This window comes from Rosa chinensis, chromosome 2, assembly GCF_002994745.2.
Source record: "Rosa chinensis cultivar Old Blush chromosome 2, RchiOBHm-V2, whole genome shotgun sequence".
Lineage (NCBI taxonomy): Eukaryota > Viridiplantae > Streptophyta > Magnoliopsida > Rosales > Rosaceae > Rosa > Rosa chinensis.
This window is the reverse complement of record NC_037089.1, coordinates 3,007,437-3,024,038: the sequence shown is the minus strand read 5'-3', so window position 1 is coordinate 3,024,038 and position 16,602 is coordinate 3,007,437. Positions and strand designations below refer to the sequence as shown.

Genomic DNA, 16,602 nt, shown 5'->3' with positions numbered 1-16,602 from the left:
GAGAATCCTGTCCAAGAATCTCTTTATTTATGACACAAGATTGCAAAAGAAAAGGCTAGTTCTAAACAGAGCTCAAAACAATACTACTAGAAAAAGATCATAAAGTCTCACGCTGAACAATTACCAACTACAAAATCAATTGCTGTAAACTTCTTTAACTACAAAATTGATGGCTGCAATTGATTTTGCCAATATTATTCAACCAACCGAACAAATTTTTTGGCAATCAGAACACTGCACTGCCAAGTTTTGTACTTTGTAGTAGTTGGAATGAATAAAAATTTTAAAATGAAGTGAGGGTATATTTTCTTTTCCTAGCTGCTTCAATTTAGGGTTTAGAAGTAATTTAAGCCCTCTTTCTTCTTCATTTTCCTAACTTCCCGGTCCAAAAAAAAGAAGAAGAGTGAAATTGTTTTCAATTTTATATAAGTTGGGAATAACTACAGTACAAGTAAACGAACTTACTGTGATTCGCTTGCATATCATTTCATTCTTTTTAGAGAAGATGAGGACATGAGGTGAGACCTTGAGACCAATATATATAGAAGTAAGCCATTGTCTTGAATAACTAACCGCGTGGTTCTTGTCTCTTGAGTTTTTGAACATGTGCAACAGCAGACGGAGATAGACACTACCATAAATGATTATGGAAAGCGCCCCTATAACATTTATGATGGATTGACAAACTGTGCTCTAGTATTGGTGATATTGAAGTCACAGTGGTTGGCCCAGTAGAGTAGTGTTAAAATGAAGTAGAAACCAAATAATATTTTGACTATAAGCATAAATTATTTCAAAACTCTCATTCAATGGTCGGTTTACATTTGATAAAAAAAAAAAAAAAATGGTCGGTTTACTCCCAAGTTCATATGTCTATATAGGGATGCCTTTTGGAGAAATTAATTATTAAATTTGAGGTTATATAGGTATTTTCGGTTGACCCACATGTTGTCAAATTTGAAAGAGATCTTTCATTTTTTTTTTTTTTTTTTTTTGGCAGAAAAGAGTAGCTTATATTAAACAGAAACAAAATACAAAGACCCAAACTGGGCCAACCAAGAAAAAACAGAAACAAAGGCCCAACAAACGAGCCCACAAACTATACTACAACCCGAGAAACGGTAGAAGATCCAACGCAACACCGTCGCGAAGAGCAGCGCCGCCGCAAAGATCTGCACCGCCCCGTAGAGAAGAGCAAGAAGCACACACTGAAAACGGAAACAACCAAGGCCCAAACCAGGCGAGCCCACACACACCACCACCTGAAACGCAACCCAGCAACTCATACCCACAACACATGTGGACAGCATCACACCGATGGCGGAGCCGATCGAGATAAACCCAGCAAAATTCCAGCCAAAATCAAGAAATAGAGGCACAAAACCCAAATCATCTCCAAGGAGGAGATCGCCCTCTGCCGACAAAGAAACCAGAACAAGAGAAAGAGACAGGAGATCCACACAGGGATCAAAGGGACAGACAAACAAAGAGTGTGCAGTCCCCCCTTGAGGCACGACCGTATTCACCGGATTTACGCGCCATAACGGGTAAGCCCCGTTTAAAACAGTACTCCGAGGAGCATATATACAATCCATGGCAGAAGGAAAAGCTCTAGAGGTAGCATCAATCAAAGGTGGCCAAAGATTTGAGAGGAGAAAGAAGTTGAAATTTGGACTGGAAGGAACTGGGGTGAAATCAATCAGGTCTGAAAACAAACCCAAAAGGAAACCAAAGACTAGGAAGTAAAAAACAGAGCAAACAAAGGAGGGAAACAGAAGAGAAAATTGCCGAAAATAGAGGCACGAAGCCTCAGATCTGGGATAGAACCCAGGGAAAATTGCCCATGAAGGGCAAGGAGTGAAGCCACCGACTCTCAATGGGTTTGAGAGAAAACCCAGCGAGAGAGGAAAAGGACATTCACTATGTTGAGATCTTTCATTCTTGGCACGGATTGGGAGTCCTTGTCCAAGTTGCTTTCCTAATTGTTTCTGCAGTATATATTACAGGACGCCCCAGCCATTCTTTTCTTCATTCTGAAATTACACATTAGCTTAGCAGCTGAGCAGAACGTCCCTGCCATTCGTTTCTTCATCCTTCAATTATGACATTGCCCACCTTCCGTCTTTACTATTCATGCAATGCGAATTGCAATCGTATAGTGTGCAGCTCTGTTGATACCAGCTCAGCCCAGATTCCACAAAGTGATGATGATGCGCTTGAGATCAAATTTTCAGTGTACAAGGAAACCAAACACACTTTTACACCAGAGAGATACACTCAAGAAATTTGGACGATCCCCTACACAACAAAGGTCATTTCAGTCCGTCCTTCCGAGTTCTACAACCTCGATTCTACTAGTATTATGCAATCAAGCTTCTTCAGGGCTTATGATCGTAAACTTTATTAATACTCATTTTCCTCCTGAAGACAAAATACATCTCCCCAAAATTGTGGCAACAATAATTGATCTTGTTCAAAAATTCATTCCCTTGGTTCCTAATGGTTTCATTCATGTGCAACGAATTGAAGGGGTTGAAATTGTGCATCATGTTGATGATGAAGTGACTAAAGCGAAAATACATAATCATTTTGAAGCTACGAAACGGGGGACGTGTGCTATTTGTTTGGATGACTTTGAGGTTGGACGTAACACTAGTCGATTGCCTTGCTTGCACGTTTTTCATGGACCTTGCATTCAATGCATTGTTGAGTGGCTGGATATCGATCATCATTGTCCCCTTTGCCGATATCCTCTGGCCCCTGAACTAGTACCATGGTTTAGTGCATAATACATATCTAACTTTTTGCAGCAAGGGGTCCGGATGTTGCGTTCACGCATTTGAGCTCGCTTGGTTTTGTGGTTCAGAAATTTCTCTTTTGTAGCTGTGTAATTTGTCGGTTATGCCCAACTATTTTTCTTTCCTTTATAACTTTATTTGCATAATCTAGGATGTAAACTTTGTGTCATGTAGTCAGTTTTAAACATTGGTTTTTTTCATTCCGAGGAATAGTTTCTGAAATCAGTTTTTCAGCCAAGCTTTATTTAATAGATTGTGCATAACCACGCAAGCAGAGGTAAGCCAAATCACCTTTTGTTCATTTCTAAGAACTCCCACGAGATGCTCAATGTTAACAAGGTTTGCCTCTCTTTTGCAGGCAATGGGTTCTTTCCACAGCATTAGTGAATTGAGTGTATACTTATTGACTGGAATTCTGTACGTGTGAAACAGGCTGTTAACATGTATAATGTGAAGAAAGATAAGAAGCAAAGCACCAGACCGGAGACGTCTTCAGGAACCCTAGCCAGTTGAAACCAAGGATAAACCTTCAGAAGAAGCGGATTTAACTAGAGTTCTTCAAAGCCATTTGACAAGGGATCCAGAAAAGCAAGGATTTTCGAACAAATGCAGAAAATGAAATTCTTAGCCATGACACTGATAAGCTGTGGAAGTTTTGAAGGAGATTCGACAAATTTAATTTTTGTTGTGTATCAAAGATTATTATGAAAGACGTGCGTATTTAAGGAGAAAGCGTTTCTACTCTCTGTAAGGATTATAGTGATGGTCAAGATGGTCAAGATTCACAAGTCTTACGAGTAAGCAAGGCAACAGCTGTGGCTACTAAGGCTGACACGTGTGATGATAAGACTGGTTATCAAGAATTAGTTACTATAACTAATTAGCTGAGTTTGTTAGAGTAAAACAGAATTTGTTAAGCCTAATTCTATATAAAGGCTATGTAAGAATCCCGTGGACTATTCTTTCAATATCAGTCACTATTCTTCATCTTCTTCACTCTCTTTCTCTCTCTTACTTCTCTGCAAACTCTAGATCTTACATTTCAGCACTCTCTACTCCTGCTCGCTCTATGTTTCAAGAAGCCAACTATACCGACAAAAAATCAATTGACCTGTTGTATAGCTGATGCTATTTAACCTATGTTTTTGTGTTTGTGTCCCTGGGAGATATGATTTATCAGTGTGTAACACATCTTTCTAAGTGTCAATACATCGTCTTGATATCGAAAAATCTAACTAAAGCATTGTAAAACACAAGAACTAGACCAACCAGGTACCACAAAAAATAAAAATAAACTATATTTGCAATTTTATTCCCAATTCTGGAAAGTAATATAATTATGGTTTCTCAGAAGGTCCTTCTAGTCTTATATAATCATACATGACTCCGTGGAAAGGTGAATTGCCATCTCTGGACTGAGTTAGATAAATGGTGTTGCTTCCTTCGCGTAGTAGAGTGCTTGGTACATCAATACTCCATAACCAGTATAAGCCATGAATTCCAACTCTTGCTATAGCATTGTCGCTGCCTATTAGCCCAGTCGAAAAAAGAGGTGGCTTGGCATTCAAATTGTTAACCCGAACTTGCAATTCTGCATAAGTGGCTGATGCCAAGGCCAGTTGAAGTGTATAGTTTCCGGGATTGACCACATTCTTGAGTTCAAACTGTATCTGCCACGTAGTTCCTACATACCGGCCATTTCCTACACTTCTAGTCACCTGAGCATAAAACCAATCCTCACGGTAATTGCTAGCACCAACACGGTAGATGAGGTCATTGTTAGGGTAACGATCATAATAATGTGACCACAACCCGTACTGCCTAAACTTGTCCAACCGACTCCCCTTGTACAACTTGTTCATGAGAGTTGGATATGGATCCGGAATGTAGAACTCCGCAGCTGTGCGATCAGGAATGCCAATTTCCCACAATGTAGGACCGGTTCTCGGAGGTTTGTAAGTAATACTAGCCAATTGGATTTTACTTCCTGGTTCAATTGTAATTTCAACCTCATATTTGTACTCTCCAACTATCCCTGGAACAGATGCATACAAATTATAGTTACCGGGTCTAATATTTTCAATGAGGAAATAGCCTTTTTCATCGGTTTGAGTCCAAAATTGGTATCCCTTGCTTTCCCTTTGCCATGATCCAACTTCTCCGGGTGCAGCCAATCCTACGTAAGCCAAACTTGTCCTTGGAAGACTTTCATTGTATCGATCATGTACTAGTAACTGGCCCGAAACTGATCCACGTTGATCCGAAGAAGGAAAGTCTGGAGAACTAATGAAATTGTACGGCCAACTTTTGACTTCTTCAAGCATTTGATCTTTGGCATTGTTCCATAGTGTACGGATCGTTGAAGGATTATTAGCTGAGTTTCGTGCTGCCGAGTTAAGATAGATAAAGACAGGTCCGAAAACCTTTTTCCATACCTCACCCTCTTGGAATTTCAGCCCAACTTCTTTACCAACATAATGATGAGAAGCAAACCCAGTTAGGCAAGTTGGTCCAACGTGAGAGGTGAGGTCCTGCTTGAAAGGACCACCCATACGAAACTCAGCACTTGGTGTGATCATCCAAAATCCCACCGGTGGTGATTGGTCATCAATAGAAATCCAACCATGCACCTTGATATCTTTGTCCTCGGCCGAGTACTGATACTTATCATCCACCTCCCCTTCAAATTCAGGATTGCTCGTCTCATTGTTCAGTAGAACAGCTTCTTTGAATGCAAGTGGCCTACCGCGTGCTCGGTCATCGGCTGTTGGCATGAACCTTTGCCTAGTGTCCGAGAGCGCCATATATCGAAACTTGGCTTGCTGAAGCTTGAAAGCCACTCTAACTGTGTCCATGTCCCCTCCTGGCCACCCTTCAAGGCGCTCGAAGATGGCATAGGTATAGAACCCGGAACGTCCTTGCTGCATTATGAATCTTCTGTCAACATTCACCGGAACTGTCACACCCCGCTGGAGTTTGGCATTGTATGTGGTGATGAAAGAAACTTCTACTTGGTCTGGCCTCTCCGTGATTACTTTAAATTGTGTTCCTTGTAGTCTGTATTGTGTGTTTTCCGTCTCTCCCGGGTCATTCCAAACCACATCCCAGTACCCTCTATTACCTTCCTTGTTGTTAATTTCAAGTAAGTTGTCAATTCCTCCATAGCTTATTCCAATAACATCCCCACCAGGATTAGAGAAAGTTAGTTGAACAAGCTTATTATCCAACACAACTCCATTTTTTACCATCTTGATCTCGACCGCATCTTGCGCCAGTAGTCGATGACTTCTCGGTGAACTTGCCGCAGCATGAACAAAGAAAAAACCACCCAAAAATAATAACGTCCCCAGAATCCACCCACCTGAATTCCTCATCGATCTTCTCACTTTCAAAACTACTTTTCGGATTTGTAAATACCCGATGGCATAGATGTTGATCATAGAGGTACTTATAGAGCACATAAATAAATTCCAACATATTTGAGAATATTTCAAAATACCTACTATTTTGCAGATAGTACTAGTAATTAAATTTTTTTTTCTGTCATTAACACTCTCTGAGTGTGATTTTTACCAAGATTTCATCAGTTTGAATTATTCATTTGGTTAACTCTGTAATTATATTGGTTCATTCCTTCTTTCATACCTTCGGATTTGAGTTTTCCTAATCAATGTCATTATATTCATTTCTTTTACATAAGTTACAAAGCTCAATTACTATTGACAAATTGTTATTGCATTAATCATCCTTACCCTATATAATCTCTAACTTTCCAAATCAAAATATACAACAAGAAATTCAATCTCCTTTGCTTCATTTCCGAGCTCAAAATATTCATGTGTTTCCTTTAATTTATCTATTCCTCCAAAAGAAAGTTTCAAGTTGTTCGATACGATCCAAGTATTGTGAGTGTACACCTACAAAGATGGAGGTTGTTGTACACAGGAGGGTAGGGCACCACAAACCTGCTATACCGAGACATTGTCTCTGAAGAGCGAAGTATACTCTTAAGAGCACTATTTACACGCCTCAACCTAAAACTCTTTTCGAGTAATATGTCATTCAGAAACCTATAAATCCAAGAGAGAAGTTCTATAATCCTTGTTATTTAATCTATTATGAAAATAATATTATTATAATCATTTATTATTAATATATGTTGTATTCGTGTGATTTTGTAGGAGAATCAAAATATGGTGACTCAAGTAGCATCCATCAACCAAATTTTTCAACAATTAATAAAATACCTGCTACTTTTTAGAACCGTTATTTGCAGATAGTAAGAGGCATTAATTTCTTTTGTGTTAGTAACACTATTTGATTGTGATTATTACAAAGATTTCATCAGTTCATTAGTTCGGATTATTCATTTGGTAAACTCTGCAATTATATTGATTGATTCCTTCTTTGATACCTTTCATTTTCATTTTTCCTAATCAATGTCATTATATTCATTTTTGTTACATAACTTAATTGCTATTGACAAATTGTTATTGCATTAATCATCATTGCCCTATATAATCTCTAGCTTTCCAAATTAAAATATACAACAAGTAATTCAATCTCCTATATTTCCTTTCCGAGCTCAAAATATTCATGTGTTTCGTTTAATTTATCTATTCCTCCAAAAGAAATTTCAAGCTGTTCGATACGATCCGAGTATTATGAGTGTACACATAGGATCGAGGTTGTTGTATCCTGGAGGGTAAGGCACCACAAACCTGCTACACTGAAACATTGTCTCCGAGGGGCGAAATCTACTCTTAAGGACAGTGTTTACACGCCTCAACTTTAAACTCTTTTCGAGTAATATGTCATTCGGAAACCAATAAATCTAAGTGAGAAGTTCTATAATCCTTGTTATTTAATCTATTATGACAATAATATTATTATAATTATTTATTATTAATATATATTGTATTCGTGTGATTTGTAGGAGAATCAAAATATGGTGGCTCAAGTAGCATCCATCAACCAAATTGTCCAACAATCAATAAAATATTTGCTATTTTTGAAACCTCCATTGAACCATTATTTTACAGATAGTAATAGTCATTAATTCTTTTTGTGTCATTAACTCTCTTTGATTGTGATTATTACAAAGATTTCATCATTTTGGATCATTCATTTGGTTAACTCTGCTATTATATTGGTTCATTCCTTATTTGATAACTTTGGTTTTGATTTTTCCTAATCAATGTCATTATATTAATTTCTGTTACATAAGTTACAAAGCCTAATTGCTATTAGCAAATTGTTATTGCATTAATCATCCTTGCCCTATATAACCTCGGGCTTTCCAAATCAAAATATACGTACAACAAGAAATTCAATGTCCTGTGTTTCCTTTCCGAGCTTAGAATATTCATGTGTTTGCTTTAATTTATCTATTCCTCCAAAATAAAGTTTCATGCTGTTTGATACAATCCCAGTATTGTGAGTGTACACCTACAAGGATCGACGTTGTTGTACCCTGGAGGGTAGGGCGCACAAACCTGCTACACCGAGACATAGTCTCTGAGAGGCGAAATATACTCTTAAGGGCAGTGTTTACACACCTCAACCTTAAACTCTTTTCGAATAATATGTAATTCGGAAACCTATAAATCTAAGAGATAAGTTCTATAATCCTTGTTATTTAATCTGTTATGACAATAATATTATTATAATTATTTATTATTAATATATATTGTATTCGTCTGATTTTGTAGGAGAATCAAAGTATGGTGACTCAAGTAGCATCCATCAACCAAATTTTCCAACAATAAAAAAAATACCTGCTATTTTTGAAACCTCCTTTGAACCGTTATTTGCAGATAGTAATAGTCATTAATTCTTTTTGTGTCATTAACTCTCTTTGATTGTGATGATTACAAAGTTTTCATTAGTTTGGATTATTCATTTGTTAACTCTGCAATTATATTGATTCATTCCTTATTTGATACATTTGGTTTTGATTTTTCCTAATCAATGTCATTATATTCATTTATGTTACATAAGTTACAAAGCTTAATTGCTATTTGCAAATTGTTATTGCATTAATCATTCTTGCCCTATATAATCTCTAGCTTTCCAAATCAAAATATACAACAAGAATTCAATCTCTTTTGTTTCCTTTCCGAGCTCAAAATATTCATGTGTTTCCTTTAATGTATCTATTTCTCCAAAAGAAAGTTACAAGCTGTTCGATACGATCCCAGTATTGTGAGTGTACACCTACAAGGATAGAGGTTGTTATACCCTGGAGGGTAGGGCACCACAAACCTGCTACGCCGAGACATTGTCTCCGAGGGGCGAAATCTACTCTTAAGGGCAGTGTTTACACGCCTCATCCATAAACTCTTTTCGAGTAATATGTCATTCGGAAGCCTATAAATCCAAGATATAAGTTCTATAATCCTTGTTATTTAATCTATTATGACAATAATATTATTATAATTATTTATTATTAATATATATTGTATTCGTTTGATTTTATAGGAGAATCAAAATATGGTGACTCAAGTAGCATCCATCAACCGAATTTTCCAACGATCAACAAAATACCTGCTATTTTTGAAACCTCCTTTGAACCATTATTTACAGATAGTAATAGTCAATAATGTTTTAGGGAATCAGAAATTGAGAGAAATTCGCTGTGTATTCTCATTGATAATAGGGGTCTCTTTATATAGAGGATTACAATGCATAGAATCTCAATCATACAAGGAAAGTAATCGTACATTGAATATGAATTTAGATCATTCTAATTTAACCCTATTACCACTAGGGCAAGTAACCCAGAGTTTGGGCCAAACACAAATTAGGGTTTACTTGAACACTCCCCTTTGTGTTGCCCAAACGCGGTGCTTCTCTCGTTGTCTCGTTAAAAACCTTGCCGAGTAACAAAAATCCAGTGGGACAAAAATAACCTCGGTCGAAGGGGAAAAAGAGCACAACACACCCTTCACGATTCGAGACGAACATGTAGACATCTCCCCCTGATGTCTGCGCCTCCCCTTGATGACTACGATCATGGGAGTTCAAATAATTTCCGCAAGCCAATTCTTGCCACATGTTTCTCGAAAGTGGATTTGGGCAATAACTTAGTGAACAAGTCTGCCACATTGTCCTCAGATCGAACCTGGTTCACTTTGATCTTGAGGAGCTTCTGTTGTTGCTGATTGTAGAAGAATTTAGGCGATATGTGCTTGGTGTTGTCGCCTTTGATGTAGCATTGCTTCATTTGTTCAATGCCAGTAGCATTATCCTCATAAATGCTTGTTGGCTCCACAATTGCTTCGAACATGCGTAACTATGGACCTAAGCCATATACATTCACGAACTGCTTCGTGAAGAGCAATAATCTCTTCATGATTCGAAGAGTTAGCGAATAAAGTATGCTTTGTAGACCTCCAAGATATCGCAGTTTTTCTCATGGTGAAAACATAACCAGTTTGGGAGCGACCTTTGTGTGGGTCAGAGAGGTACCCAGCATCAGCAAAACCTTCCAAAATACTTATATAGTTTTGGGATGGGGAGAGGGAACGCAGTCCACCATATGTGGTGTCCCTGACACTAGATGGGTCTGAATCCATCTTCTCTCTGTAGGGATAGAACAAGCCCATATCAATCGTACCACTTAGGTATCGAAAGATATCTTTAACACCAGTCCAATGGTGTCGTGTTGGCGCAGAGCTATATCTAGCTAGCAAGTTCACAGTGAATGAGATATCTGGTCTTGTGCATTGTGCTAAGTACAATAATGCGCCTATTGCACTTAGGTAGGGCACTTCTGCCTCTAGCACTTCTTCGTCGTCATCTTTTGGACGGAATGGATCTTTCTTTGGATCAAGACTACAGACGACCATTGGGGTGCTTGAAGGCTTAATCTTGTCAGTGTTGAAACGCCTAAGCATCTTTTGGGTATAAGCTGATTGATGAATCAGGATACCATCTCTACGGTGCTCAAGTTCTAAACCGAGCCAAAACCGTGTTTTCCCAAGATCTTTTATCTCAAACTCGGATTTCAAGTGTTCAGCGGTTTCCATTAACTCTTTAAGGGTGCCAATTATGTTCATGTCATCGACATAAACCGCTACTATTGCAAATCCGGAACTTGTCCTTTTTATGAGCACACATGGGCATAGTTCATTGTTGACATATCCCTTTCCAATCAAGTAGTCACTTAGACGGTTATACCACATCCGTCCGGATTGTTTCAATCCATATAGTGAGCGTTTCAATCTAATTGCAAACGAGTTCCGTGGTTTGGAGCCACTTGATTTGGGTAGCTGAATTCCATCTGGAACTTTCATGTATATTTCTGTATCTAGATCCCCATATAGATACGCTGTAACCACATCTATAAGCTACATGTTCAGTTTTTCAGAAACTACCAAACTGACAAGGTAGCAGAACGTTATGACGTCTATTACGGGAGAATAGGTCTCCTCGTAGTCAATTCCAGGGCGTTGTGAGAAGCCTTGCGCCACAAGGTGAGCTTTGTACCTTACAATCTCGTTTTTCTCATTACGCTATCTAACGAATACCCATTTGTGACCAACTGGTTTGGTGTTGGGCAGTATTGGTACAACATTGCCAAATATCTTTCTTTTCGCTAGATAATCAAGTTCTGCCTGGATCGCATCTTTCCATTTTGGCCAGTCAGCTCTACGTTGGCATTCATCAACGGAGCGTGGTTCGATGTCATCAGTCTCAATAATGTCATAGGTTTGGGCACGGCTGATTGAAATTGAAAGCACAGGGGTGTTGCTGATCAAATTGAAAGAGCAGGGACTGACATGATGTTACCCCCAAACCACAGGGTACTAAACTGAAATTTATCCTAAAAATAAACTATATTTTCATTTTGCAATTTTATTCCCAATTCTAGAAAGTGATCAGATTATTAATGATATAATAGGTCACTTAACAATCATCAGTTTGGCATGACGAGTACTTGCGCTAGCATTTTTGTGGTTTAGAAATTTCTCTTTGTAGCTGTGTAATTTGTTGGTTATGCCCCACTATTTTTCATTCTTTTATTTGAATAATCTAAGATGTAAACGTTGTCTCATGTAGTTAGTTTTAATTGGTTTTTTCACTCCAAGGAGTAGTTTCTAAAATCAGTTTCTTCAGCCAAGCTTTGGTGGAAATTATTCGTTTCTTTAGAAGGAAAACAAGGGTTTGCACGGTGTGCTCCTAATTGCAAAATGATTGGAAATATATTGCCAGTAAAACGTCACAAAGTGTGCCCCAACGTAAACCCATTATACACATTGGTACTTCATTTTCTAAATAAATTAGTTTGGTACCTCAACTTATTACTTCTATATAACATTCATACACGCCGTTACTAATACCGTTAACTGAAGTGTCATATGGCTTTTTCTATGGGTGTTTTCATCCATTAATATTTTCCCCTACCCTTATCTATTAGCCAATGATTGCTTGACAATATTCCGAATCATGATTGTAGTCAATGTATTTTGGAGGGAGTATATTAGGGGGAATATTGCAAACCATGAACAAATAATTTAGAGGGAGTTATAACTTTTGGAGGGAACAAAATTGTGACCACCACTACTATTCTGATCCAAATTAAAATGGGAAATGTATGTGTTAATTCATTGCTGTTAATTTCATGTTCCATTTTTTTCAAGGTTATCTTCAAGCAATCAAACCCATTTATACATATATTTCCATAACTTTGCACTTGTAAAACGTGGAATGAAACATTTGTTAGAGAGACATGAGTACATAATCAGAATGTTCTCCTTGTCAAAAATTCTACCTGATCTAGTGAATAGCTAGAAGATTTTTAGAGGGAAAACATTAAAGGACGAAAACACCCATGGCAAAAGGTCACATGACACTTGAGTTGACTGTGTTAGTAACGACGTGTATGAATGTTATATAGAAGTAATAAGTTCAGGTACCAAAGTGATTTATTAAATAGAAAATTACATATAAGTGTCATTTTGAGACTTATATTAGTCATAAGGCCACTTAATATTTCTTGGACACATAAGGCCACCTGCATTCATAAATTATCTCATTCGTGACAATTTTACCCTTTTACCCAACAAACCCAATTGCATATGTCTTACATCGATCACAGATCTCTCTCTCTCTCTCTCTCTCTCTCTCTCTCACATACTGTAGTGACCTTCTTGCTCTTCTCTGGCAGTGAAGACGTCGGTGGCGCCGTTTGGACGAGGCGGCAGGCCAGGCTCTTCTTTCTCTGCTCCCCAATTTCAACGAGAAAGCTCCTGTTCTGTTTCTATGCTGCTCCAATTCGAGCACCACAGCCTTCACGTAGTTCTCTTCACCTCCGATTCCGGCGACCATCAGCACTGCTCTACCAGACCTTGCACTGCCGTAGTCACCTTCGATTTCCATAAAATGAAACTGATCAAAAAAGGAAGAACAAGGATTCCATCAACAATCATAATAGGCTCGTTCCGGCGCTGTGAGGTTGTTTTCCGAGGTGTGGAGAAAGAGGTGGAGGAGTGAGTTCGGAGGTAGCAGGAAGCTCATAAAACTGAGGCGACATTAGTTGTTATGGCGAGATCGAAGCGTTGGTCAAACGATGAGTACGGTGAGGCGATCTGAGCTCTGACTCGAATCTGCCAAGAGCTATCCTTCAAGATAATGTCAGTAGCTTTTCTTTTACATTTTGATTGATTACAGGTCAATAGTTTTCTATAGGATTAATTTCATAACTATTATAATGGCTTTCCAACACAGTGATAGGAACTTTCTATGCATATGTTAGTATCTTTTAAAGTTGATTCCAGTAGCTTTTCTATTTGCATTTTGATTGATTTCAAGTTTTCTTTTGTCAATAGCTTATCAAATTGGAAAATCAAGATTTTGTATGAAATTCAATTTTCTTTTGTTGAGATTTCGTATCTCTAGCGTTTCTTGTTTGAGATTTGTGTTACACTATCAATATGGATAATCAGTTGGTTTTGTTGCAATTAGTATATATGTCCGTAGCTTTTTATTACTAGTCTAGTAGTTTTTACATGTGCTATGCTTTCTGTTTCTATGTCAGTAGCTTTTTATTACTGGTCTTGTAGTTTTTTACATGTGCTACACTAGCTTTCTGTTTCTATGTCAGTAGCTTTTAGATTGCTTGTTTTTTATTATCTAATTGATAAAAATTGTTTGTTTTGTTGGGTCATTGGTAGTGGTTGATTCTGAAAATCATGTGAATTTGAGTAGTGAAGTCTTCATTGACCAAGAGATCATCCCGCCAACCAAGAAATATTGAAATGAAGTTTGGTGCTATAGGTGGCAAAATAATGCTCATGGTTAGTATGTGGTAGAGCTTGACAACAAGAAACTTCAACGGAGGCCATTTGAAAAATGATGACAGTAGCATTACAACATTGACAGTAGCTTTATACAACAATTGTAATAGATTTTCACAACTATGATAGTGGCTTTTTACAACTATGGAAGTAGCTTTTTACATAGTTATCATCGTTGAACTCTACATACTTTTTGCATCATTGAGTATGATTTTTTTTGTCTCAATTGCAGCAATATTTCTCTTTTTGTTGTATACTCTACATTTCTATAGGTTTGTTAGTCTTTGAGAATAGTTTTTGTTGCTAGTGATAGTAGCTTTTGGTGTTGGTGATAGTAGCTTTTAGTTTTGAAGAGCGTAGCTTTTGTTGGTGAGATTACTTTTTGTTACTGGCGAGAGTAGCTTTCTGGTATTGGTGACAACAACGTCTCTTGCTGGTTAGAGTAGCTTTCAATGTTGGTGAGGATAGTAGCTTTTGGTGTTGGTGAGCATAGGTTTTGTTGGTAACAGTAGCTTTTGTTGTTTGTGACAGTAGTTTTTGTGACCTCCCTGGAGGTTGTCAGAAATCTCACAAGAGTAGCTTTTGTTGCTAGCCACAGTAGCTTTTGGTGTTGGTGATGGTAACTTTTATAAGTGAGGATAATCGGGGAGGTTGTCGGAAATCTCACAAGAGTAGCTTTTGTTTCTAGCCACAGTAGCTTTTGGTGTTGGTGACAGTAACTTTTATAGGTGAGGATAATAGGTTTTGGTGTTGGTGACATTAGGTTTTGTTGTTAACATTAGCTTTTGGTGTTGGTGACAGTAGTTTTTGTTACCTCGCGAAGTTGCTGGAAATCTCACCATAGTACTTGAGCTTTTTACCAATAACTACAAAATAGCACTATTATTTACCAATAGCAGAGTCTAAAACTAATATCCCATGTGGCCAACAATTGCAACAGCCTATTAGCCAATCCTAAAGAAAAACACTCAAATATTACAAAAATTACCAAACAAGCCACTCTCCCAAAATCAGAACATATCCAAAATCTAAACAGTCCCAAAATCCAGATCCCAAAATCAAAACCGTCCCCAAATCTAGAACCTCCCTAAATTGATCTAGGGCTCAGGCGAAGCTAGGTGATGAAGCAGCCCTCCAAGCTCCGACGAAGCAGCCAGCCAAGTGAGCAGCGAAGCAGTCTGCCAAGCGAGGCTGCGAAGCTGGGCGACGAAGCTCCGGCGAAGCTAGGCGACGAAGCAACCGGCCAAGTGAGCGGCGAAGCGAGGCTGTGAAACAACCGGCGAAGGGAGGCCCAAAGCCGGCGAAGTGAGGCGGCGAAGCAGCCGGCGAAGGGAGGCTGCAAACAAACATACGACGGGAGGCTGCGAAGCTAGACAACGAAGCGAGGGCGTGACCCCGGAGGCGAGGCTTCTATGATACTAGGGCTTGAAGGTCAGTAGAGAAATTTGTAGCTTTAGCTAAGAAATTTTGGTTGAGAAATTCTGAGGGTCAGTACATTCAACCTCATGTTGTCACAGGTTTTGGCATGGGTAAGCTATAATGGATTGTGTGTTCAGTAGATATAGTATGATAATTAGTTTTGTATTGAGGGTCAGTAGTTTCTTATTGCGGGTACTTTCTTATTGGATTGGTGGTGTTGTGTAATGCTTTAGTTTTGTGTTTATGGTACTTTCTTATTGGATTAGGATGGAGCTAATGAAAGCAATGCTGAAGTGAGCAAACGCGAGAAGGCCAGGCTAGTATACTACTGGGGGCCTGTACACTACTGCAGATCAATACACTACTGAGGGTCAGTATACTACTGTGGCTAGTATACTGCTGGGGGTGACATACTACTAATCCTCAGTACACTACTGCTTGTATGCGGAAGCAGCAAAGCCAGATATAAATGATAGTGTCCAAGTTTCATATTGTAATATGTACAAATAGTTTTTGGAATTATTAAATAAATGAGTTGTTTTGAAGAAAAACAAAGATGGAACGTAGAGATATTCTTTTTTCATAATGTTACTGACATTTAGCAGTGTTAATTCACATTATCCAAATCACAAGGACAGTTTCGTAATTTACTTGTCAGTAGAAATAATTAAAAAATAGAAAGAATCTGACCGCAAGGGATAATACCTTGCACATGGGCCTTGCACACTAGCACATGGGCCTTGCACATATGGGAATTAAAAAAAACAAGTTTGCTGATGGTAATTTATGGACTAAAAGTGTAGGTAGTGGTAATTTGCTATAGCTTTTATTGCTATTGATAGTAGCTTTTATGACCTCACCGGAGGTTGCCGGAAATCTCATCAGAGTAGCTTTTTTTGCTAGTCACAGTAGCTTTTGGTGCTAGTGATAGTAGTTTTTGTGGTCATCGGAGTTCGCCTGAAGTTGACAGGAGGTCGGCCGGAGTTGACCGGAGGCCTCGCCGGAGAGGAGAGAGAGAATGATTGTTGACTTTTTACTCTAATGACATATATGTAAATATGTTGGTTTTTATATCCAAAATATAA

At 38.3% G+C, this 16,602-nt stretch overlaps 1 protein-coding gene across 1 annotated transcript; it reads right to left on the bottom strand.

Moving 5' to 3' along the window:
• Positions 1-4,130: 4,130 nt before the first annotated feature.
• Positions 4,131-6,757, bottom strand: LOC112190117 (probable rhamnogalacturonate lyase B). Its single transcript, XM_024329539.2, has one exon. The coding sequence runs from the start codon at positions 6,257-6,259 to the stop codon at positions 4,136-4,138; it is 2,124 nt and encodes a 707-aa protein (XP_024185307.2). The 5' UTR covers positions 6,260-6,757; the 3' UTR covers positions 4,131-4,135.
• Between the last annotated feature and the right edge of the window lie 9,845 nt (positions 6,758-16,602).